Source organism: Magallana gigas, chromosome 9, assembly GCF_963853765.1.
Source record: "Magallana gigas chromosome 9, xbMagGiga1.1, whole genome shotgun sequence".
Classification (NCBI taxonomy): Eukaryota; Metazoa; Mollusca; class Bivalvia; order Ostreida; family Ostreidae; genus Magallana; species Magallana gigas.
The window spans coordinates 15,201,844-15,225,860 of NC_088861.1; the positions used below are offsets into that span (position 1 = coordinate 15,201,844).

Here is a 24,017-nt window from a genome sequence, read left to right on the forward strand (position 1 = left end):
TGACACATTTTCATGGATTTTGTCTATATATGCTAGCAGGTGATGGTCAATTGCATATTTATAGAAACGTTTTTTTGTGATATAATTAACATATTAAATTTTAATACATCCATTTAATTATGTGTATCATTTCTTTTTGCGTCATTTCTTTATTGCAGACTCATTTATGAAAACATTTTTTGCTTAAAGACACATTTAAGAAATTATATTTTAATCGTCTCTTTTTAGGACAATGTATACTAAATTGTGAGTACAACAAATTTGTTTCATTTATTTCATTATCCAACATTAATTGAATATTGAGTCCACGATTTAAGTTTTTTTTTCTTCTGTAGCACAAGATCCCGGTGCATATGTATCTAGATGTAAACCATCAGTGTTTAATGATCTAGTAATACATATAGACTTTTACGAAATCAACAGTCCATGTACCTGCACTGTGACCCCAAAATTTACTGGGAACCTCTTTGTGTTGTCGAAGAAATCAACTGCAGAGGAATGCAATACACAAGTCAAAATTAACGATGACTTTATGTTCGACTGCACAGCCTCGGCAGGATCTAACCATTCGTTAAACGTCCAAAGTAATCAGATAGTGAATGTACAAGCAGAATACACAAAACCTTCCAAACAGGGAAGGTTTCATCAATGTCTTCAGATTCGTCAGTACGGTAAAATACGTTTATTTCTCTCTTCTCCTTTAACAATCAATGAAAAAGTAGCTATAGTTTGAAGACTTAAAGCTTAAGTCAGAACTGGTCGGACGTGTTTGGGGATTGTGCGTATGCTACGGATTTTGTCAGTCGTTGTTCCTGTGGCTGATCGTTAAATATCGTGTTGATTTGATTGAGAATGCAACGTAAAACAAACAAAAGTTTGATAATCGAGTCATAGGTGTCACGGACAATTTTGATTAAAAACGAGTTTGCATGCACTCGAAACGTGCGGTGCACGAGTGCAGCGTACTTTGTCTTACAATTTGTGTGCACCAGACGTACGTTTGCCTTGTGAAAGGCAGTAAGAACATCCGCGTCGTAAGTTACCTACAAGTAAATCGTACCGACGTCTTTCTGTGCCCTACGACACACTGACAGTTATTAATTTACACATGAACAAAAAGAACATTGTTTTTCTCTTTTCTATGGAAATTCATTGATATCCATCTATTGTAAGCAAGTAGATGGTGTACATATTGAAACGCCAAAAACACTCTTACATTGTAGAAAAGGAAGACCATTTTATGCAATGTAATATTCTAAAATGATTTTACAATTGTATGTCGGTTTATATCCCATATATAAAAAAAACTGCTAAGGATCTTTTTGAGAACTGCAATACTCAACATGTGATATGACTATAAAAACATCCTGTTAGAAAATGAACTAATGTTTATAAACATAAGAATATCCAGGGGGAAAATGGACTTTATTTAACAGGATCTACATGTATCATTGTACATTGTCCAGATAGTTTGTATTATGACTCCATTAAGCTGATTTTATACCTATTGTTCCCCATGTGAGCGATGTGGCCCATAGGCATCCCGTTATTAAATTAATCTGATTTTAAAGAAATTGGTTGGACTTAACCTCTTTTTTATGGTTGTTTCATCCACTGTATAAAATTAAAGCTTACCGGGCATGTATTTTTGTATTTTAAATCCTACAAAGAAGGTGTTGCAGTTCCTCTGCTTTTTTCCATTAAGCTGTTGCAGATATCATTATTATAAGACCATCTTATAAGCGGATCCAGAAATTATTTCGGGGGGGGGGGGGGTCCGATGAATACTGAGTTTGCCAAAGGGAAGGAAGGTGATGGGTCCGAGGCAAATTTTAATTTTTGGTAAATTTATGAAAATTTAAGAAATTTGAATTTTCCTGGGGTAGTGTCCTCCCCACGACCCCCCCCCCCCCCCCCCGTTCTAGACCCTCATACAGTAAACAAATTGTAAAATGGTTACACTGAAAATGTGACTGGTTTCATTGCTTGGTATTTTTTAAATCAATTTTTAATCGCATGAAAAAGTAATACCCGTTTTATAAGTTCGGGGTAAAGTTTCAAAACGTTTGTCATTGTAATATTATATCTTACATGTGTGCTGATTTTTTTCAACGTTACCGACTTTGTTTGCATTATAAACAAGAATTGTAAACATCTGCTGCTGAACGAGGGATTTTAAAACAAAGTAACCCATCAATCGATAAAGTTAATGTATTTTTTTTGGTAAAATATGTCGTTTTCAAAAATATATGTACACATTGTTCGACGTTGTTAAAAGCAAGCCGTGCAATAATGTATGAACAAGCGATGTACGGATAAGTTTGTTCCAAGCGCCACGGTTTATATGGATGCTATTAAAATGATTTTAAAGAGCAAAGTAACTCAGTATAAACGTTTTTGAAGAGACAGAATTAGATTTTCTAATTATGCTCCGAAGAATTACATGTATATTTAAAACACGCTAGCAAGTAGAAATCAAATTCTTCTATGTTAACATCAAGATACATTGTGATCTACCTAACTGTATGCGCGGGTCAAGAGGGGGTATTAATTTCTACAAAGTACAATCATTTTTTTGAAATTTATTTTACTTTAAAAATTAAACGCGTACTCTACTAAAAATCCATTCGATTTATCACACATTTATGTATCAAGAACAGAGAAACTCTCTCTCTCTCTCTCTCTCTCTCTCTCGTGAATTCAAAACATTAAAACTTTAAAAAGTTACGACTGCATATAAAGAAGTTACCACTCCATATAATGAAATGATCACATCATCTAAAGAACTGACTACATCATATGACTCATAACTAGAATTGCCGCATCATATAAAGGATTTACAATTGCATGTAAAGCTTTCACCACAATACATAAAGGTTTAACCACCATATAAATGTACATAATGATTTTAACACGCCATAACATGATGCATGTTAGTACTGCATATAATAAACTTATCACCTATTGTCAAGAAGATGCACTGCATAAAAGGATTTTGCAACTGCACATGAAGAGTGTACTACATAACATCACGATTGAACAGCAGTTCATTATGAGTTTATCTCTGTATGAAATGAGTTTATCATATCATATAAAGATTTATTCATAGCATTTAATGAATAAACCACTGCACATAATGATCTTACGTCATAACGTAATGATGTTACCACTTCATATAAAGATTTTACACCTGGATATAATGGTGAAATTACCGCATAAAATGATGTTACCACTGCATATATTGATATTACTATTGCATATAAAAGATATACCAATTCATATAATATAAAATTGACCTTAAGGCAGCTATGGCGTTCCATATGTTCTACTACATTAATTTTTTATCTCTTCAGGTGGCACCGATGGAGATTTGAGTGTTAGATGCACAGCATTAACAGCATCAACAACGAGATCAACAACAACAACAACAACTTTAAAAACAACAGCAACGACATCAACAACAACATCAACAACAACAACAACCTTAAAATCAATACTGACAACAACAACCCCGTCAATCCACTCAAGGTCAACCTCTTTCGTTGAGCCATCGAAAGAAGCCACTGTTACAAATAATATGAATACAGATGTCATCACAAATTCAAAGGAAACGGCTAGTGTCAGTTTTAGTTCTCCGACCATGAAAACAACACCAGATGATTCACAAAAAATGATATGTAAGTGTTGATTTTAAAGATTTAAACAATGAACTTTAGTCGAAAAAAAGGAAATGTTACTTTGCTTATGAAAAATTTTATAACCTCCTAAAAACATTTATATAATTTAACTGACATCTTTAGTTGTTACATTTTATTTGCAAATTTGATATGGAACTCTGCAAATGCACATTTGTTTACTCATATACATGTAATATGGTTACTGATAAAACTAATTTTTAAAATATATTTTTTAGAGAGAATTTCAAATTTCTGTCATACATTTTCTAAACAGAAATTGAATTTAGGATGAAAACTTTTTTTTCTTTTTGACCAATCCAACATTGAAATTAACTTTGATTATACCCGGTAAAGCATGCCATTTTTAGATTTTTAGAATTGCATGACTTTATAAATGTACATACTAACTGTCATGAACACTCATTTCATTAAAAATATTCTGTAATATTTAATTTTGTGTTGTGTGTGTGCTGCTGTCAATTGAAAATTTACTACAATCAAAAACAATCAGTTTTTAGACTTTTTGAGTCTACGCGTAAAAAAAGTACAGAAACTTTTCATGCATTTCAGTAAATATATATCATAAAAAGACGCATTAAATCGTTTTAAGTCCTCTATGTATAAAGCAAATTTTATAAAGAAAATAATCAAATAGTTTTATTGATCAGTCTATTCTTGCTCGGGTTCAATAGTTGTAGTGATTTGTGGAATGAGTTGCGTAACTGCATGCACATTGCCATCGACGAATCAGTTGGTGGACGAGCTCATTTATCAATGAAAGAGGATGAAGGTTGTATCGAAAGTAAAGTTCCGAAACGCAATGTACCATTTTTGAAAAGTTGTGAATTTTATTTTCACAATCTATCACCTGAAAATTCATGCGCGAGCCGATATTAAAATCTGGACGGGTTATACACAGATGTTTTACATTAGATAGGTGTTTCATTGGTTTCTAGTCTACTTGCGGCATGACTGCTGTTCATCTCTAAATTTTGTACATAGAAAGTAAAAACAAGTCTGAATTTGTCTTCTTGTTCATTAACTCTTAAGTTAATTAAACTGAATTTAAATTTTGAACAATGCATTGTAAGCAAAATTTATATAAATCAAATAATCTTATCGATTGAAAAACCAAGTTAAATGTTAATGTTCATGTTGTCCGGCTTAGTTGGAATATATAATCATGTATTTCTTTAATGTTATGAGACAAAGGTTTATACTTTATAACGGACAAAACCAGTCATATTCATGATATAAAAGAATTCTTCATCAATATCTTAATGTCTCTCATCAGAAACCCAGCCGATCTTTCTCCCATCGGTAAATATCTCGCACTATTATTAGATCTATGAATTCAGAGATAATGCATGGTTGTTATGTTTTAATTTTTTGTTTCTTACCGTGTGGTAGTACATGTAAATAAATAGTACTTATCTCAATTTTAAAAAGATAAAAACTACAAGTTTTTTATCGTAGTTTTAAAATCTGATTTACAAATCCTTCACTGTAGTTCTTCGAAAAAATGAAATGAAATAGCTTTTGTTCAGTTCATCAGTTCATTTTTTCCAAGACATGCATGAAAATGTGCAATTATTATACGAAGGTATATTGAAAGGATACAGATCCCTGAAATGGCAATGTCCTACAACATACACAATACAGGATTTTGCTGTTAAATCGTTACCTTTGCATATTTTAGGAATTTTAAAATCAAATAATTTTGAATTAATAGCAAACGTTAACAATTTACAATTATCATACAATAATTTTTGCTTTAGCAATTGTCAGTAAAACATGTTACCGCAATGTGCATATTTTTCCTACACATGAAACCAGCTCTCCTTCATTAGCACTAAGTAACTGATCTGTACATCTTCCTTACTTTTTTTTCCCAACCATCCTTTAACTGATTTATCTCTGTAAATTTATCAATTAATGTCCTTATTATGTTGTTGTTTTATTTTTAACGACATATATAACAGCCAATCACGAAAGGTCTACCCCAAAACATGACGTGATTCATTACTTTTGGTCTCCACTTTCTAGTTTTATCGATTTGAAAAGCAGTTGACTGAATTCGGAGTATGATTTTTAATGAAAGGAACAGTTGTATCGTAATTCGTGTAGATGACGCACCAGTTAAAACAAAAAAGTAGTAAGTGGCGAACGAATTTATTTTTACCTAATAATTTTATATCAATCGCTGCAAGAAAATCGTGACAGATAAGTCGGTCTAAAATATCAAAATGGCTACCGTGACGAACCTTCTTTTTGTTATAGTAATTGGTATAATCTTATTGTAAAAATAAATATTTCTAACGTCAGGTGCCTGCGTTTGTTATCGGTATGCAAATGTTAACTTCGTTCGGTAATTCAGTAGTTTGAGAGTTTTCGGAGTTTTCATAAACCTTGTATAACAGATACGTCCGACTTGTGGATTTTCCCTTGGATCACAAAATTAAATAAATCTAATAATTCAAATTATCTACCTAAATATAATTGACGTTTTGATTTCCCCGGTTAGTTGTAGATTTTAACATTTTTCCTTGGGGTCTTATTCTACATGAAATACCATTGTGTGAATTGTCTACAATTATGAAGAACAGTCCCGGCCGGGATTTAGTAAAATTTATACAAAGTATTAGGCAATTGCAAAAAGGCGAATTTTAACATACTAGTTTGAAACAACAAATTTAAACTCATAGTTTTTTTTAACATATTCAAGGAAAATGTGGACAATTATAAATTAAAACTTTCAAGACTCCGTCTTTCAGTACTCTCAGTACTTTGATTAACCTTATGAGATTTAAAATTGCAACTAAAAAAAACTGACTCAGACGTCGAAGCATGCTGACCTTGACGGTCTGTACTGAAAGCGTCTGGTACTTCTAATGTGGTCGTCTTCGAAAACTTGACTGGACATATAGAACAAAAACTTATACATCGTTTGTAATACGAATAATGTCATAAGAGCCAACTGTATTTTTCTACAATATGCGCCGATAGATGTCCCTACCTCTCTTACATGTATAATAATATCTTCGGCAATTTAAAACACAGTACACAAGAAATTTAAAAATGACATATTATTAGATTTTGAGGACATGCACATTTTGATACATTTGTTAATTTATAACTGAAAAATTCCATTTACCATCAAAAACTCGTTTTCAGGCTAAACGTTGTTACGTCAAAACCTTATACCTGTATTACGAGAGTACAAAAAAATATTAGAATTCCTTAGATTTACTTAACATCTAATTTTCATTTTAAGATAAAAAATTATGAGAATTTGTTGTTTTAGATATCATCGCCGGTTTTGCGCTTGGGGTTGTAATAATACTTATTGGACTAATAACTTGTGTCTTAGCCCTGACGAAAAGGTCTGTATAATTGTTTGTTTATACATGTGTTACATAAGAAAAATAACATTTAGTAATCTATTACACTTTATCGAATCAATTATGTTAAAGTGAATATGTAACTTGTTACATACAAGATGGTATCTAAATGTAGTTACACATCTCATTAAATGAATCAGTTTATATGTCAGGTACAAGCCATTATGATATAGCATGGAGCTCTCTAATATCCTTTAAGTTGTTCATCTTTTGATTTTGTTTTTCTCATTTCTGAAGAGGAAAAATTGAAAGAACGAAAGATATATCTACGGAAGAGGACAGTGCACCTACAAATAAAAATGCTGATTCAAGCAATGCCTTAAGAGGAAACCCCCTTTACGTCTCTTCTGACGAGGTCGAAGATATTAAGTGCACAGAAGAAGAAGACAAACAGCAAGCTGAAGGTTATTCATCTGCAACAAATCTGGAATGTAGCCGAGATAAATCTACGGAAGAGGACAGTGCACCTACAAAGGAAAATGCTGATTCAAACACTGCCTTGAGAGGAAACCCCCTATACGTCTCTTCTGACGAGGTCGAAGATAATACGTGCACAGAAGAGGAAGAAGAAGACAAACAGCAAGGTGATGGTTATTCATCCGTAGCAGATCTGGAAAGTAACCGAGATCATGACGACGGACCTTCTATTAATCAACCTGTAGATTCAGTACCTGTCTTTCCAGTTCCAAATAATAGCAATATAAGTCACTCTAGACGAGATGTCTATGCGCAGGTGTATAAACAAAACAAAAGTTATGCAACTGTCCATGACAGTGTGCAAATACAAAACCAAAAAAGCTTCTTTTACATTGGTGTTGAATAAGAGCTGACTGATGAAAAATTAAAAAAAAAGGAAGATGACATGCTTTTTAATATCAGTCTTCAATTTTCTGTTAAACATTTTAGGTACATTATTCCTAGTGTTGTTTTACATGCATGCAAACAAGGAACGTTGAAGGAAGAATTGGGGGATATGTGTGAAAAGGGGTGCAAATATTTTACTTGATTTACATTAACAAAAAATAAATTATCATAAAAATACCCCTAAACTTGTTATAAGTAGGAAAAAATTATAATGAATATTAAAAGCGAAACTGGCCCTTCCCAAAACGAATTAGATGTTTTATGATTTAGGGATTTATTTCAAATAGTTTTTTTTTAACTTGTGCTGGTCTTCCTTCCCCCTCGCCTCTATGGATTATGAATTTTGATTTTCATGATTTTTCTTTCGAAAAATTATATTCTCCAGTTTTAGTTTAATTCGTAGCACTGCTAATGTCTACTTTGTTGTCGCATCGACCAAAAAGTACCGAAAATATTTTCTGTGACAAAACAAAACAAAAAAGTCATCAAAAATACTCAAAAATGAAGTATCGAGGGCGGCATACTAGAGTATTTGCTCTGATGTGACATGAAAGCCCTGGAGTGTTATGTCCCCGATGCCGAAGGCAGAGGGCGACATAACATTCCAGGGCATTCCTGTCGTCGAGGAACAAAAATTCTTATATTGTCGCCCGAGAAGACTAACATGTGTTATGTAGCATTTTTAAAAAATCAAAATCAGTTTAAAAACATATTAATTTCAATAGTAAGTGCTTTTTGCATGTAACACGTCTTCATATCTTAGAAATCAATGCAAGATGTTATATAGGTTTTTAAAGCAATCTGGTTAGACCAATGCTGGGGAGGCACTGTCCTCGAGAACCTGTGTCTCAATTTGTTAAAATCACCGAATGTTTTACGAAAGATCACACAATCATGTAAGTTTACATTTACAAGCACTGCGATTGGATCAGCTACTCGCAGCAGCAGCCAATCATAAAACGGAGCTTGTCACCGAATTTTTGTAATGCAACCTGCTAAGGGTTTATGGGTAGCGGAGTGGACCGAAAACCATTGGCTAGCGAAGATGCCTTTCGACAGAAAAGGTTAATTACATAACTATCTTAAATTCTTAGTGTGTTCATGATATTTGACCGATAATTGTTAACACTGAGTACAGTGATAAAGTAACTTTCATTAACTGTTAACAAAGAAAATACTTTCAAATTGTTGAATTGTAAAATAAACAAGGAAGCAAAAAGGGGTTTTAAATAACGGAAATGGCCCCTTTATGGTAAATGGTCTATTTGAAAAGCGCTATAATCTGTTTCTAAAATATTCTACATTTCTCAACATAATATTTAAGAAAGGCATCTTGTTTCATTCCAATTGTTATGCAATTCATAGTAGCACCACTAACTTGATGAGAGATAAAATAACCTATTATAGTATTTCACACAGCCTTCTTTCCAAAACTATCTTATAGAGAGGCAAATCCGATGGGGGAAAATTTCACAAAAGTCATTGAGTATAAATGTTACTAACATTTTCTGGGTTTTTTTTTTAGTTTTTGTTCCTGTTTTTTTTTTAAAATGTGTAACTTATCCTTTCTTAACAATTTTCTTTTGTACATGTAGTTGGTTTTTAAATGTAATGCGCTTTGCCCTATCAACAACAGAAAAAAATGTTAAAAAAAATCAAAAGAATCGCTAATAGGATTTGTGACATACTTTTCAATAAAATTTGAAAAAAAATACAACCCGACTTTAATTTTAGTTTTGTTAGGTTGATATGAAGTCATCAAATCCTTCCTGGTTAGTTTAGTCATACATGTCATACATGTACAATGAAGGATCTTCTATGTGTGTTAATGGCTTTTGCCTTCCTAATGACAACAAATGGTGAGTTTTATTAGTCCGTAAGTATAAAGACAACGTTTAACATTAAAAGACAGTTTTTTAATCCTTCTGCTTTCTTATACTTCTTCTATTTATTTATACAAAATGACTAATATGTATTTTTTTCTGAAACCTACTTTTGTCATAAAAATGATCTATCTGTATACATGTATTCACAGTCCATGTTAGTCATTGGGGGAAGCACGTTAGGAATTTCCGTTTGGTAGTAAAAAGAAATCGTTTACATTGCCATTTATTGTTTGTGTTATATGATATTGTATTTTTTATTATGTATTATGAAACATAAATACTGTTAAGTAGTTTCATATTTGGTATGCAATATAAAATTTATATTATATATGAACAAAACGGTTACTCGGTAGCTTTCCATAGAGTGTGACAATAATTTTCAGTTTTTACATAAAACCCGCGCTGTATACTCAATTCATCGTGTTTTATGTCGCTTGTGCAAGTACGCATACTTATGATATTATGATATAATTGCTCGGTAACATCACTCATTGGCCTGGGGATGTTGATTTGTTCGGTTAAAGTAGCCCACAAAACTAATTATGATATTATAAGAGCAAATTTTAATGCTTGATAGCAACTGGTTTTTATTCCAATTTACTTTAATTTCTCACTCAATTGTTAATACAAATATAAATAACAAATATTTAAAATTTAACGTCTAATTCTCTTTTTCAGGACAATGTCCATCGAATGGTGAGTACAACTCCAAAATATTATTTTATGAAGAATTCAAACAGTGTTTAACAGTTGTTTATTTTTATTTTATTTAATATGTGTTTGTCAATTACTATAATTGTAGTTGGAAGTATATCAATAACTACCTGTAGCAGAGCATTGAATTCGGGACCACGGATCTACGTGGACTTTAACAAAATTAACCAACCATGCGAATGTACTGTGGCCCTCATTGGATTTGCTGGGGATTTACTTGTGACAGCGGAAACATTAACAATAATATCATGTAATACGAAAGTGGTAGTAAATGGAAGTCATACATTTGGCTGTCCAATTCCACAGGGATCGTCAGTTACGTTTACACTGTCATTAGACCAATCTATAAATGTAGAAGCAGAATACTCACCAACATTTTCACCAGGAACCTTTTATCAATGTCTAGGATTTCAAGGTAACGGTAATAGATTTATTATTATCAAAGGCGATGGGATTTTGATTTATTAACTTAGATAGTAGCGCAACAAACGATATTCTTATACAAATTTAATGAGCTATTCTTTACAACATCGAAAGCCATTAGAACGACGCTTTTTTTATAACTAATGTTAACAAATTAAAAATGTATTTACCAAAAGCCTCCTTGAATAAACAAGCATTCTGAGAGTATTGTATAAGCAATACACGTCCCCATTTGGTTTGTAGAAATTTGTGAAAATAATGCACTGTTATGCAGAATATCATTCCTTACCGTCTTCTGCACCCCGAATCAACAGTTTAACCCGATAACGAACCCGATTGTAAAAATACAAAATACCCTCTCGATTAAATTTACAACACAATGCTTGACACTATTTTACAGAACTTATTTGTTTGTTAGAAACAATAGAAGGAATGGTCCAATTAATGCACGATAATATTACTGACTACATACCTTCCTCGTTCATTCAATACACACCGAACCCGGTCATTGAAATATTGGAATATAAAAAATTAATTTTCTCGAAAATATGTCAACCAGACGCCACAAAAGTGTAAACTTGATCCGTAGTGTGACATTTTGAAGCTTTTCAGCAAAGAACAAGTGCACTTAAGCTATAGAGAGTGGGGCCTTTTTCAGTGCCGTTTTTATGTAGGGAATATCAACAGATTGCTTTTTTCTCGTAATAGTTAAGCACTGATGGATACTTAAGATTTATATGCACGCTTAAATTTACCAAAATTAGCATACAGTTTAAAAAATTGAGGATTTTTAAATGCCTATAAACAATCTAAATCCAGAAAAATCGAACCGAACCTACTTGAATTGTGTCTATTTTAATCAGAGGGAGGAGAAATTTAAATCAACATTGTTCTGTTGGTGGATCGATTGGCACATTTGACAAACGTCTACCTGGATAGAACCCACGTGATTGTTTGAAATAATGTATTCCATGCATGGGTTCAAACATGGGTCACGCATGAAATAGCTTTCGCTTGCTATAGGAAAAACCTTGAAATTTTCATACGTTTTTCATTTTTTAGGTACCAGCCTAATGTAGTACAAACTTCTTATTTTCACAGGAGTTTCCTAAATGTATAATGCGTATTTTGTCTTTTCCACAAGTTTGTACTCGGTTAGGCTGACAGTAAACAAAGGCTTTGAAATGAATGCCCGTCCTCGATCTACTATACAAAGTCACGAATGTGGGCTGACCCCTACTTATATAATAGTGTTGTGTTGTGCATGTACTATGCCTAAATAGTAGTCAGGGTTTGATACATAGTGCACGAGCCGGAGGCGAGTGCACTATGTATCAAACCCTGACTACTAATTAGGCATAGTACATGCACAACACAACACTATTGTTATTATTGTGCCGACTGTTGAATATACTGACTTGCTTTGCTATAAGTTGCTGTGACGTTCGAGTGTTGACAAGTTCTTAAAAAAATCACCGGAAAAGCAAGAGTTTGTAAGGGTTTTTTTTTTTTAATTAATCAATTGATTGTTTATTTAATCAACAAGTTGTTGTACAATAAAAAGTCAACAAAGGTTTATGTTCTTTTTCAAGAAATGAGAGACGTTTGGCCCTACCGAGAAAACTCGAAATGTTTAGCAGACGAAATCTCATTGAATTTTTTTTCTTGTACATTCTTTATCAAGCGTTATTTAAAAAAGCGTTTTTGTGATTCTCATGTAGAATTTCTTTGAAAAATGTTCAATCAATTTGTTCAAAAGTTTATAAGAAACTTTAACTTTAAAATTACCGTCAATAATGAAGTGTTTTTGGAAAAATGAATAATTTTAATTGCTTGATGTCAGTCTATATATCTACGTTTTATATATATAAATACCGATGACTATTATAACTGCTAATGTAGCGTAGCGGTAACGCGTTGGGCTTCATGCTGGAATGGTTTTAGCGTCGTGAAATCGAATCCCGCTGTTGGCGCTGGAAATATTTTCGTTGAAAACATTCGCCGTGCTCTATTTCGGCATAGTATGCTTACGCTATATAAATCCTTTGATACTATGCTAAAATAGATGAGTATTGAATATATAGTGTCAAACTGACAGAAGGCATAATAATATGCTGTTACGCTTCGTGCTTTTTATATACAATAAATTCAGCGCTAAAACTTGTTAGTTCTTATGGATTAGATATCAATAAGTGATTTTAAGGGGGAAAATATGCTTAATTTGAATCTTCATTCTTTCACTTTTTATCGGGACCCATAAGTGCACTCGTCCTTTCATATTATTCCTCAAACGCATAAAGGAAAAAAGTGTGGAAAACTGGAGTGGGACAGACAGACAGACAGACGGACGAACGGACAGACACGGAAAGACGGATAGCCGGACAGCAGACGACAACAAGATGTGATCAAAGAGCTCAGAGCTAAAAAGTATATAAGCTACCCCCAGTATTGGCTTACCATTCATTGTAATTGTGTCATTTATTTTTCTGCTTTTCACAGTTGAGTTAACCTTTATTTAATGCTTCTTAGTTTGACAATGAATGTCATCAATGCATTTATGTGAAAATGTTGTTGTTAAAATTATTGCAAGTAATATTTTTTTTACTTTTCTGTAATATCAACATTTTTCAATACTTTTTTTATAGGCCTGTATTAAGACATGCAATCTTTCTTTTTTATATTGGTTTTCGTCAAGGTGGAGACCTTTTTGTTTTTTGTGACCGTAAACTTGAAGGAAAAACATCGATGGCAATATCTACTACATCCGCTTCGTCCACTACACGGTTATCCAGTCCATCTTCTGTGGTTTCATTTACGGAACTTATAGCTACATCTGCAATCAACAAGAAAAAATCGTCAGAGGAACTGAAATGTGATCACCGTAGTGGTATCTTCTTATCAATATATGATAAGGAAATGATAATAATAGTTAGCTTCACAAGAAGATTTTCATAGTCTCTTCTACTTATATTTGAATTCTAGTTTGGAACTGCACAATATTGTCGATATTTTTTCAGTAGCATATTCTTGCTACATACCTGTTAATAACATTCCCAGCAACAAATACAGAGATTTTGGATATGCGATGCACCTTATTGTACTATAACTGTTACGTTGTCTCCAAATCAGATACGGATCTTTCACAGTTGATATCGATATGATATCGATATGAACACTGATTGGATACGTATCACACCCCTTCCAGAACACCGACAATTTCTCCACTTCTATATTAGGAAAAGACTATGTTTTCTAATTTCAGCCGAGTCGTTGTTGTCTTTACAAATCCCACTGGCTATATTCGTGGTGATTTCAACACTTTCAACAATACTGAATATATACTTTTATATTAACATCAAATCGAGGTATGTATAATAAAGTTTGCTTTCAATTTTAAATTTAGTTTTATTTTTGTAAATTGTTCACACAAATTAAACGAGCTTTGACGAATTATTAGAAAATACACATAATGCTCAATTAAACCAAATACCATCAGATATAAATAAGGTTTTTAAGTAAACAAATGAAAATTTAAAAGAAATGTGAAAAAATCCATTTTGAGGTCATTGCAGTGTGATATTTAAGGAATAAGAAATCATTTTTTTAGTATTATGAAGGGATCAAATATGGCCCGATGTGATAAAGTAAATCATAATTCCCAACGGGCTTTATTTGACTTAATCATCCCGACTGTATTTGGACACCTCATGATATTCCATAAATGACCCCTTACTACTAATATTTATATAATTTTAAGCAATTGTACTGTTTTAAGAATAAGGAATCATTCTATTAGTAAGAGGAGGTGATCAAATAATGTTGGGGGTGAGCAAATCCAATAAAGACCGAAGGACTTAATGCTAGATTTGATTGGTCCCGACATTAGTTGATCATCTCATAATATTCAAACAATGATTCCTTAAGCCCCTTTCACAATTGGTGCACGAGAACATTACAACACTTTGCGAATGGAATTTTTTGGATTCGTACTAGCTCTCCCATACGTTGCACGAGCTCTCGCATCCGTTGCACGAGCTCTCGCATTCGTTGCATACATTTTAGTGCTCGCATCAAGTCTCCACAAAATAGTGGACATGCACACAATTCAGACGCGACCAAATGCGATCCGAATCATCGCAGAGCAATGCACAAACAATAGTACGAACGTTTTACAACGTTTTGTGTACTCGCAAGAGTGATGCACGATTTTTAAAGGTCGTAAAATGAATCGCTGCTGTATATGCGTGTGTTTTGCGACCATGAGACTGTTGCTCAACATGTCTCATGTAATCTTGCAACATTTGACTATCATTGCACTACTTATCAGCCTCTGTATGCCACTAGTATATATACCCTGTATTAACATCTCTGTTTTAGACCATAATTGACAATAAACATTTATTGCATGATTGTGAGGGAAATATGAAGTTTTATTACTCCAAGAAAAATCATATTTACTGAGGGCTTCGCCATTATGCAATAAACGTTTTTTTTTTTTAACCAACAACATATGTTTAAACTTTGATTTCTAAAAATTGTCTGACTTTTCAATAGCAATAACGTCATGATTGTTTGATTTCGTATGTTATTGTCTCACTTTTCTTTCATAATTTCGAATCATAGAAAGTTGGTTTCGTGATATAAAGAAAATAATGTTAATAATATGCTGCTGCGTCTCTGTTTCTTCTTGGGCGGCATGTTCTCTCGCTTCTAACTATTTCTACTGAAGAGCGTCGACAATTTCCGGTATATACCCCCTCTGCCTCGCACGAGCATTCGTACCATGGAACGTATGATCGCACGTCCAATCGCATTGGTGCACGTTCAATCGTCCGATCACCTGGTCTCTCGCGCGATCCTATTGCATTATCTTTTAACAGTCACTTTCATTGTACAACAGCCGCACAAAGACGCAATATATATCGCAAGATTTAATGCGTTTACATCACACAACGCTCGCTTAGATCGTGTGAATTTTGTACGAATACCTTTTAAAATGCGATTAACTCGGCAACAGTTTAAGATTCATGTCTAATGTTTTCGGTTGCACGAATATTTTGTCGCTTCTGATCGTACGCCAATTGTGAAAGGGGCTTTAGTACTTATATTTATAAGATGTTCAGCAGTTAAACGATTAAAAAATAAAACAAATCATCGACTTTCGATACAAAATCAATTCGTACTGTTGTCACAGACAAGGGCCAAAGGGCTTTATAGCGCCGACCGAAATTATCACCTCAAAATAGTAAAAGAAAGATTCCTTATTACTTATATTTATGTAATTTTAAGCCATCGTATGTTTAAATATTTGAATAAATAAGCAAACCCCACTGGCGCCTCAATTTGGCGTCATTTGAAGTTATGGGTTATATAGTACAAAATTGATACATAGTGTTATCACAGGCAAAGACACTGGAAAATGTAAAAATTTATAAATATTACGAAGAAATCGTACGCATTTAGCCCACATTAATAAAAAGTTTTCCTTTTCCATATTTTAGAAACAAGTCTAAGAAGGATAAAACTAACTCAAACGTTATAATGAGCAATCGAGGGGGAAGTGAACCGAATGCTGAAACCTACACAGAACTAGGAAATACGGCAGCAAGAGAATCTGAAAACCAGTACGAATCGATCACACGCCAGGAAAACAACATGAACACTAATGTTTTATAAACTTTTCTAAAAGTTGAAATTCACCTTGCCTGAAATTGGACTTAATACATGTATAAGAAGTAGTATTACACTTTTGTGGTTGATATTATATATTCATGAAAACTGCTGAGTATTTATGTAATAAATGTAACATTGGAATGCAAAGAAAACCACACAAATTGGAAAATAAATGTTATTATAGTATATTGATAATAACTGGAAATCAAAAAGTTTGAAAATTGTACTAGTTTTTTAAGCTAAAAATACGAGTTTAACACGGAATACTCGAACAAACATCAGTGCATATACATGTACATATATGTGTAGATTTTGTATTATGTAATTCATATAATGAATGTATTATGCATGTAAATGTTGACAATGACGTACGGACTGTTGTTTGCTTCACCGTAAAGCGCTCCAACAATTTTACAATACAGAATGCTTGTGTTATAGCCATTTAACTTTTAGAAATATTTGCTTTTGATATAGGTTTCAGTGCAAACGATTGATTACTATTTTTCACCTTACTTTGTGTATTGTACATAATGATTGTATTCCACCTTCTCTTATTATTTAATTGGTGGTACACAGAAATAAGCGCAGTTATTGTGTGTATACGTGTTTGCGTATCTGGGTGTTTTTTTATTTCTAAACAAATCAAGAATTTGACAGTATTTTGTACGTGTATATAGGGGAGGTTTTTTTAAACTGTTCTCTTTTAGAATAAACATGACTGCAGTATTGTAATTTGTATCATATATGCTATCAAATGCATATTTTGCAGTTGGGACCACTCCCATCCTTGCACTCTCGCCTTGTATAATGAAATTCAAATGTTACTGTGTTTAAAAACCCATAATATTGAATCAGGGTAAGCAGACTGGTGTAAGTGGCAGAAATCTGGAAAAACATACACACTGTTGTATGCAGTACATTTTATATGGAGTACATGATGATTAGGCTTAGCGACCAGTAAAAAGATATATCAGATAACCTTAAAAATTAATGATGTTTTATAGCTAGTACAATGGCCGCCACACTGTCTGGCGCATGCGCACTAAAAACAAACAAGATCATGCGAAAACGATACCTGAATAAACTTGTATGTAATTGACCGAAATAGAGAAAGAAAGGCGAAGACGAAAATGCGAAGGTGTGAATGCGAAAGAGCGATATTAATATCATTCCTTCGTCTTCGCATCTTTGCACTTCGCCATTCTGTCTTCTCACTTCTCGTTTGCCTTCGCAACTTTGCATTTTCGCCATTGCACCTTTGCATCTTCGTCCATAAGGTAAAAATGTAAAGATGCGATGCGAGTGACCCAAACAAAACACCATAGGACACAGCAATTGGACAGCAGATAGACATGGATTTGCTGTCTTTGGAAGAAAATCCGTTACTGGGATACTGTCATTCTTTTCCTTAGTCTTTCCTCAAGAAAATGACTACAAGGAGAACAGGCAGTTCAATACTTTAAAAGCCTCTCTAAAATGAGGACAACTTCGGTTTATAAAGACATTGTATGCCCTTTTAAATTCAGCTAAACCCACAATACTATTTATTGTATTTGTTGGGAATCAACTGGCAAAATGTCGAATGACGAGATGTCAGAGCTGGTTAAGTCCTGCTTTGCTAAAAAATATGTAGCGGAGCCTGAAGACCATAAACTTTGGGAAAAATCTTAAATGTAAATGGATATATACGATCATAATCATGATTTCGATAAATCTTAAAAGTTATAATTGTAAAATGTTTCTTGTTTTTTCGTTGGACAAACATTTTTTTTAAGTCTGGCAAGTGAAGGGACTATATTTGATATGGTCAATCATCTGCCACCAATTTTAACCAATTTCTAAATGGTATCGTATCAAAATTAAAACTTTATTAAACTTAATACAAAGGGTGGCTGCCACATAATCTTGATATTAGTCAACATAGTCCAATAGCTTTATGACGTCACCAAAACGGGCTAATTCCCTCAATTTTGCAAACAAATGAAAATATTGTAGTGTGCCTTTGGTAGTAAAGAGCGCAGGTCTGCTTAAGTACAATTTTAACAATTTTTTTTGTTCAAATAATTAGACATATTGTTAAAAATAGTACTTAAGCAAGCATGCGCGCGATGTTTCCCAGTCGAAAAACCGGCCATGCCCAAAAAGAGATGATCGTTATTGTAAATTTAAAGCATTGCCATGTTGTGGGCGTATTTGAGCGAATAAATCAGGCACTATAAAAGAATGACATGGCTTGATAAACTCAAAGCAGAACATAAATGATCTTTCACCTTTGTGTGTGCATCAACTGACTGTGCTAGTGTCATAGAGGGAAAAATTCAGGGGTTATTGCAATGATATGGAATGGAATATTTCAAGAAGTACCCAATCACTATGCTGCGTCAAAACTTGAATTCGATGTACCCAATGCTGTAAAATGCATACCTTTTATAAAATATATGTCAGTACCATAAGAGGGTTGTTTATACTGTACAGAGCATAATTCATGTAGTTGAAAAACCTCAAAAGTGAAGCTGATTCTCTTGAATTATATGTTATGAGTTTTACAGACGCGGTTGCCTTAATGTGTTATGTTCAAACAACTTTTTAAAAACCATGTTCATCATGCTCGACTTTCTTCTTAACATTACTGGTGTATCACAGGTATGTGTATGCATTATTGAATTATAGCGTACGAGTAAAATATATAACCTTTAGTTTTCCAACACTTTTTGTAAGCATTTACTTTTATATTAGACATGCTAGCACAAGGATACATGTACCTAACACTTGAAGTCCAAGACTAGTGGGTTAATTATGGATTGAACTCTCTTAGGACAACACCTGACAAGCAGATGCGTAAATTTGTAGAGCACTTCAAGGTACAGGAACCCAAATTTAATGATATTCAATTGAAAGGTCGGGTCAAGGGTGTGAAGGAGGAAAAAATGATAAACCTTGTCTAAAAGTTAAAAGTGCTTCTAAATGTTGTAACAAGATTTCAATGTCAGAGTATGTTTTGTGTTGGAATGTTGATTTTTCTTTGTTCTAGGAGACATTCTTCAAGGCAGTTTTTGAAAGGCTCCAGATGTCCTGCCAGCCACCAACTGAATTTCCTTACTATTTTTCCACAGTTGGAAGTGTTTATGTATGCGCTCATTGCACATTACCCGCAGAAAATCTCCAGAGATGTTGAAGAAGTACAAGGTTGCACTTGCATTTTGTGCACAGTGTCTCATATCGGGCAAGGGAATTCCAAACTAAAATCCAGTGAAATAATGTTAACATGTATTTTCTATCTGTTATTGTCATGGACCTTTATTACATTAAACACTTTATATCCAGTCAGAAAACTGACTTCAGTTACACTTTTTTTTCGTCCAAAATGTATTTAAATTTGGGTAAAACTACCAAGATTGAGAATTTTTGCCGGAATAGAAAAGTTATTATCTGAAAGTGTAGCAAAATGAATTTTCCTTAATTGTGGTAAGCTTAAAACCGTCAATAATACCCGCGCTACCTTTATGGTTACAAAACTTCAAAACTTAAAATTTAATGAAATATTATTGCCAAAAAATATGTTTTATGTCATCATTGTATCGCTAATTCTATTTTTAGCAATTCTTATTTAAGTTTAGGTTTTTTATGGTTATTTTTAGCTAATTCATCCACCCTGTATCTATTTATAAATAACTGTGTTTGTTTTATGTCATTAGCCAATGAAATGAGAGTATTTTGTTCACGTGGATATCACTTTTGATTTTACTCCAGTGTGAAATAGACGTGTTTTCGTAAACTAAGATATTGGTCGCTTTGTAAAGTTTAATTCCCGACCATGTACTTTCCGATAGTGTGAGAAGTATTGGACGCGGGAAGGTTTGCTTTGGAACTTTGTTATTTTGTTAAAAGAAAGTGTTAAAATAAGTCTGCGGTAAGGTTTTACCATCGGCGCCCGGGTATGTACTGACATTTTGTAAACAGTCAAAATGGCGGATCGAACATCTGTGTGCATTATTGGACATTCCTATGTAAAACGATTGGAACGATTTATTTTACAAAACCCTGTGTATGAGAGCTTGGGTCTCGATGAGGAAAAACTTAGTGTGTTTTCGGGGCCAAGGGGGTTTGTCTATTTACGGACTTGCTAACTCGTCCAGATTGCGTGCGTTTTCGGCAGTTCCTACTGTGTTCTTGAGATAGGGGGTAACGATGCGTCGACTTGACCAGCACATGTGATTGCACAAGACATTTTTTCATTTGCGAACTATTTGATACATGGATATGGTGTAAAATCCGTGATCATTGGTCAACTGTTGCGCCGCGACCCTCGGAAATCACCGGTTGGATATAACGAAGAGGTCATCAGTATAAACTAACACTTGGAACAGTTGACAAGTAGTGAGGAGCATGCCGTTTTCTTGAATTATAGAGGACTTTGGACTTATTTGGCATACTTTGGGCGCGATGGAGTTTACCGTGGGGTAGAGTCGAATGGATGTTATCCAGCACCCATGGTCAAATACTAGATGATCATAAAATATGCAGTGCATAACAGAGTTCAAAAATTTAAGGCTAGTAAATTAAAAATAGTTTGTTAAAGAAAAATTTTAAAAGATTGTTAAGAGAAAATTTAACAACTTCAATTATTTGATTTCAAAGTAAATCAGTATGCATACCTAACATGGTAAAGCTTTGTTTAATAAGCATAAGGAATAAAATTTTGTAAATATTCTTTTAAACATTTTGAGAATAATTGAGTCTATCAGTATGTACACTTTTCAGTTTATGTACAGTACTGTAATCATGTTTCAATGTAATCTAGGGTGGTAAGATATTAAAGATTGATACATAAATAATTGCAAGAGTGGCCAATAATTTTAATTAATGTTCTATTATACCAACCTTTATCACAGCTGAGGCATGATTGGACTGGCTATATCTAAGTATGCCATCATCTGTATTTATTTATATGTATGTAATTGAAGAAATAAGAATATATTAAAGGATATAATTGCAACATCTCATCGATTAAAAGCTACGATCTGGGCAAACTAATTTATTGATTTATGTTTGCTGTTGCAGTGCAGGGAGGATCTTATCTCATTAAACATAATTATGTTCTGGGTCCCTTATTGTCCAGCAAGGGTCATCAAAGCCCAAATTACGAATGGCAATTCAGCAATGGACTGATAATTTGTTTTATTTTTATGGGAATTTTTATTGAAAAATACCCAGAACAGGCTCCCCATCTCCTAAAGTACTGCTATTTTATAAGAGAAATGAACAAAATGTTAGGAGATAAGACCTGGAGAATATATGATGAGAATTTTCGGATGTTGAAAGAGACTGTTGAATTACTATGGCAAAAGCTAGTTGAGGAATTTAGAATTTAAGCAGTTTCTAGCAATTATCAATTTCAGCAGCCCTTTCGAGCAAACACAGGCAGTAAGTTTATTAGATTCTGCTATGCCTTTAACAATGGGGAACAATGCACTCATAACCCCTGCTCATTTACCAACAGGTGTCAATCATGCTTAGGATCACATACAAGAGCCAATTGTAGTTTTCGTAAACAAAAACAAACAAATACTAACAGTATCACCAAGTCCTCAACAATCACCCAGCCAACTACCTTCTCCAGTCAACCCAAAAAGTTTAGGTGAATTTTTAGTTGATTATGACAGTGATTAGGATTCTTATTTGATAAATGTCTTTACTCATGGTTTTAGATTAGGTTGTACTTCTGCTTCTTCACCATGTGCACCTCAAAACCATAAATACACATTAGATCACCGAGACATTATAGAAGAATACATACAAACAGGGTTAAACAAAAGAAGAGTTGCAGGTCAATTTTCAAACAAACCTTTTGAACATTTTGTGGTATCCCCATTAGGTTTAGTGCCAAAAGGCAGTACAGGAAAATTTAAAGTAATTCATGCTCTTTCATTCCCTAAAAATCAATCGGTAAATTCCAATATCCCAAGAGAATATTCAGCTGTTCAGTACGATTCCATAGATCAGGTGGTTGATTTAGTTCAAAGGTTTGGGCAAGAATGTTTAATGGCAAAGACTGACATTGAAGATGCTTTCCGTATCATATCTATTTATCCAGCTGATTACTACTTGCTAGGATTTACTTGGGAAGGTCAATACTATTATAACAAATGGAGCGAGTAGTAGCTGTCAAATCTTTGAATCATTAAGCTCTGCTCTCCAAACGGTCATGGAAAATGTCTTCAGTGCCTCGGGTATGTCCCATATTTTAGATGATTTTTCTTTGTGGGACTCCCAAAATCGATAACCTGTAGAAACGATCTTGCTAGTTTTTTTTTATTTCTATGTAAAAAAAATTGGAGAGCCAATAAAAATGGAAAAAAACTCGGGCACCTACGACCAACATTGTCATTTATGGTATAGAAGTCGATTCAGTGAAAATGGAGTGTCGTCACTCGGCTTCCAGCTGTAGATAAGATCCAAAATATAAATGACAAACTTAACTTATTCAAAAGGTGTAAAAAGGTTACTTTAAAAGAAATGCAGTCAATCATAGGCCTTTTGAATTTTTCCTGCTTTGTGGTTGTCCCAGGTCGAACATTTCTTCGTCGTTTGATCAACCTAACATGTGGTTTGTCTAACCCAAAATTCTACATATGATTGAATAACGACTCAAGTGATGATTTAGAAACCTGGGCTACCTTTATTGACCATTTCAATGGCAAGTCAGTTTTTCTGGATAAAATTTGTGTGTCATCATACCATCTGAGTTTATACACAGATGCTTCTGGCTCGATGGGGATTTCAGCTGTTTTAGGGTCTGATTGGTTTGCAAGTGAATGGCCATTTGAATAAGAAGATTATCAAATTTGTACTAAAGAATTGTTTCCAATTGTCCTTGCATTGGAAATATGGCCATGTCATTTAAAAAAAAAAGGTATTATTCCTATCAGACAATATGGCTGTTGTTGAGGTTATCAATAAAAATCATGTCGAGATAAAGCTCTCATGAAATTGTTACGTCGTCTTGTTTTAGTGTCCTTACGTTTTAATATTCATTTCCATGCAACGCATATACCTTAAATGTGAATGTAACAGCTGACAGGTTATCCCTTTTTAGATTTCAGGACGCTTTTCAAGAAACACCTTATTTACATAGACAACAAACAAAAATCCCAGTGTTTCTTCTTTACATTTGACAAACTCTGCAAAAAGACTTCTACAGGCTTCATTAGCCTCTGCAACAAGAAAAGTATATCTTAATTCATTGCATATTTTCCTTGAATGGGTAAGCGCCATATCCTTACCTGTACATTACATTGCAATATGTAATTTTATAGGTCATTTATTCAAAATTGGTTATTCACCAAGCTCCATAGCATCTCAAATTTCGGCTTTAACAT

At 33.5% G+C, this 24,017-nt stretch overlaps 2 protein-coding genes across 7 annotated transcripts in view; both read left to right on the top strand.

Annotated features, from left to right (window-relative positions):
* Window positions 1–341: 341 nt before the first annotated feature.
* On the top strand, window positions 342–8,296 carry LOC136271203 (uncharacterized). Its single transcript, XM_066070683.1, has 4 exons — window positions 342–671; window positions 3,354–3,677; window positions 6,982–7,060; window positions 7,316–8,296. Exons 1-4 carry the CDS (start codon window positions 533–535, stop codon window positions 7,899–7,901), a joined length of 1,128 nt encoding a protein of 375 aa, XP_065926755.1. The 5' UTR covers window positions 342–532; the 3' UTR covers window positions 7,902–8,296.
* A 618-nt stretch (window positions 8,297–8,914) lies between these two features.
* The window catches only part of LOC105343022 (mucin-5AC), a 156,921-nt gene continuing 141,818 nt past the window's right edge, over window positions 8,915–24,017 (top strand). The window contains exons 1-7 of one of the 6 annotated variants that reach the window (XR_010709073.1): window positions 8,915–9,006; window positions 9,677–9,818; window positions 10,507–10,524; window positions 10,631–10,957; window positions 13,661–13,852; window positions 14,228–14,330; window positions 16,467–17,701. Coding sequence is in view for 4 of the 6 variants with exons in the window: in XM_066070686.1 (XP_065926758.1) it covers window positions 8,928–9,006; window positions 10,507–10,524; window positions 10,631–10,957; window positions 13,661–13,852; window positions 14,228–14,330; window positions 16,467–16,641 (894 nt within the window). In the remaining 2 variants the exon portion in view is untranslated. Of the gene's footprint in view, window positions 9,007–9,676; window positions 9,819–10,506; window positions 10,525–10,630; window positions 10,958–13,660; window positions 13,853–14,227; window positions 14,331–16,466; window positions 17,702–24,017 lie in introns of those variants that run through there. The other 5 variants (XM_066070688.1, XM_066070686.1, XM_066070687.1 and 2 more) reach the window with 5 other exon arrangements.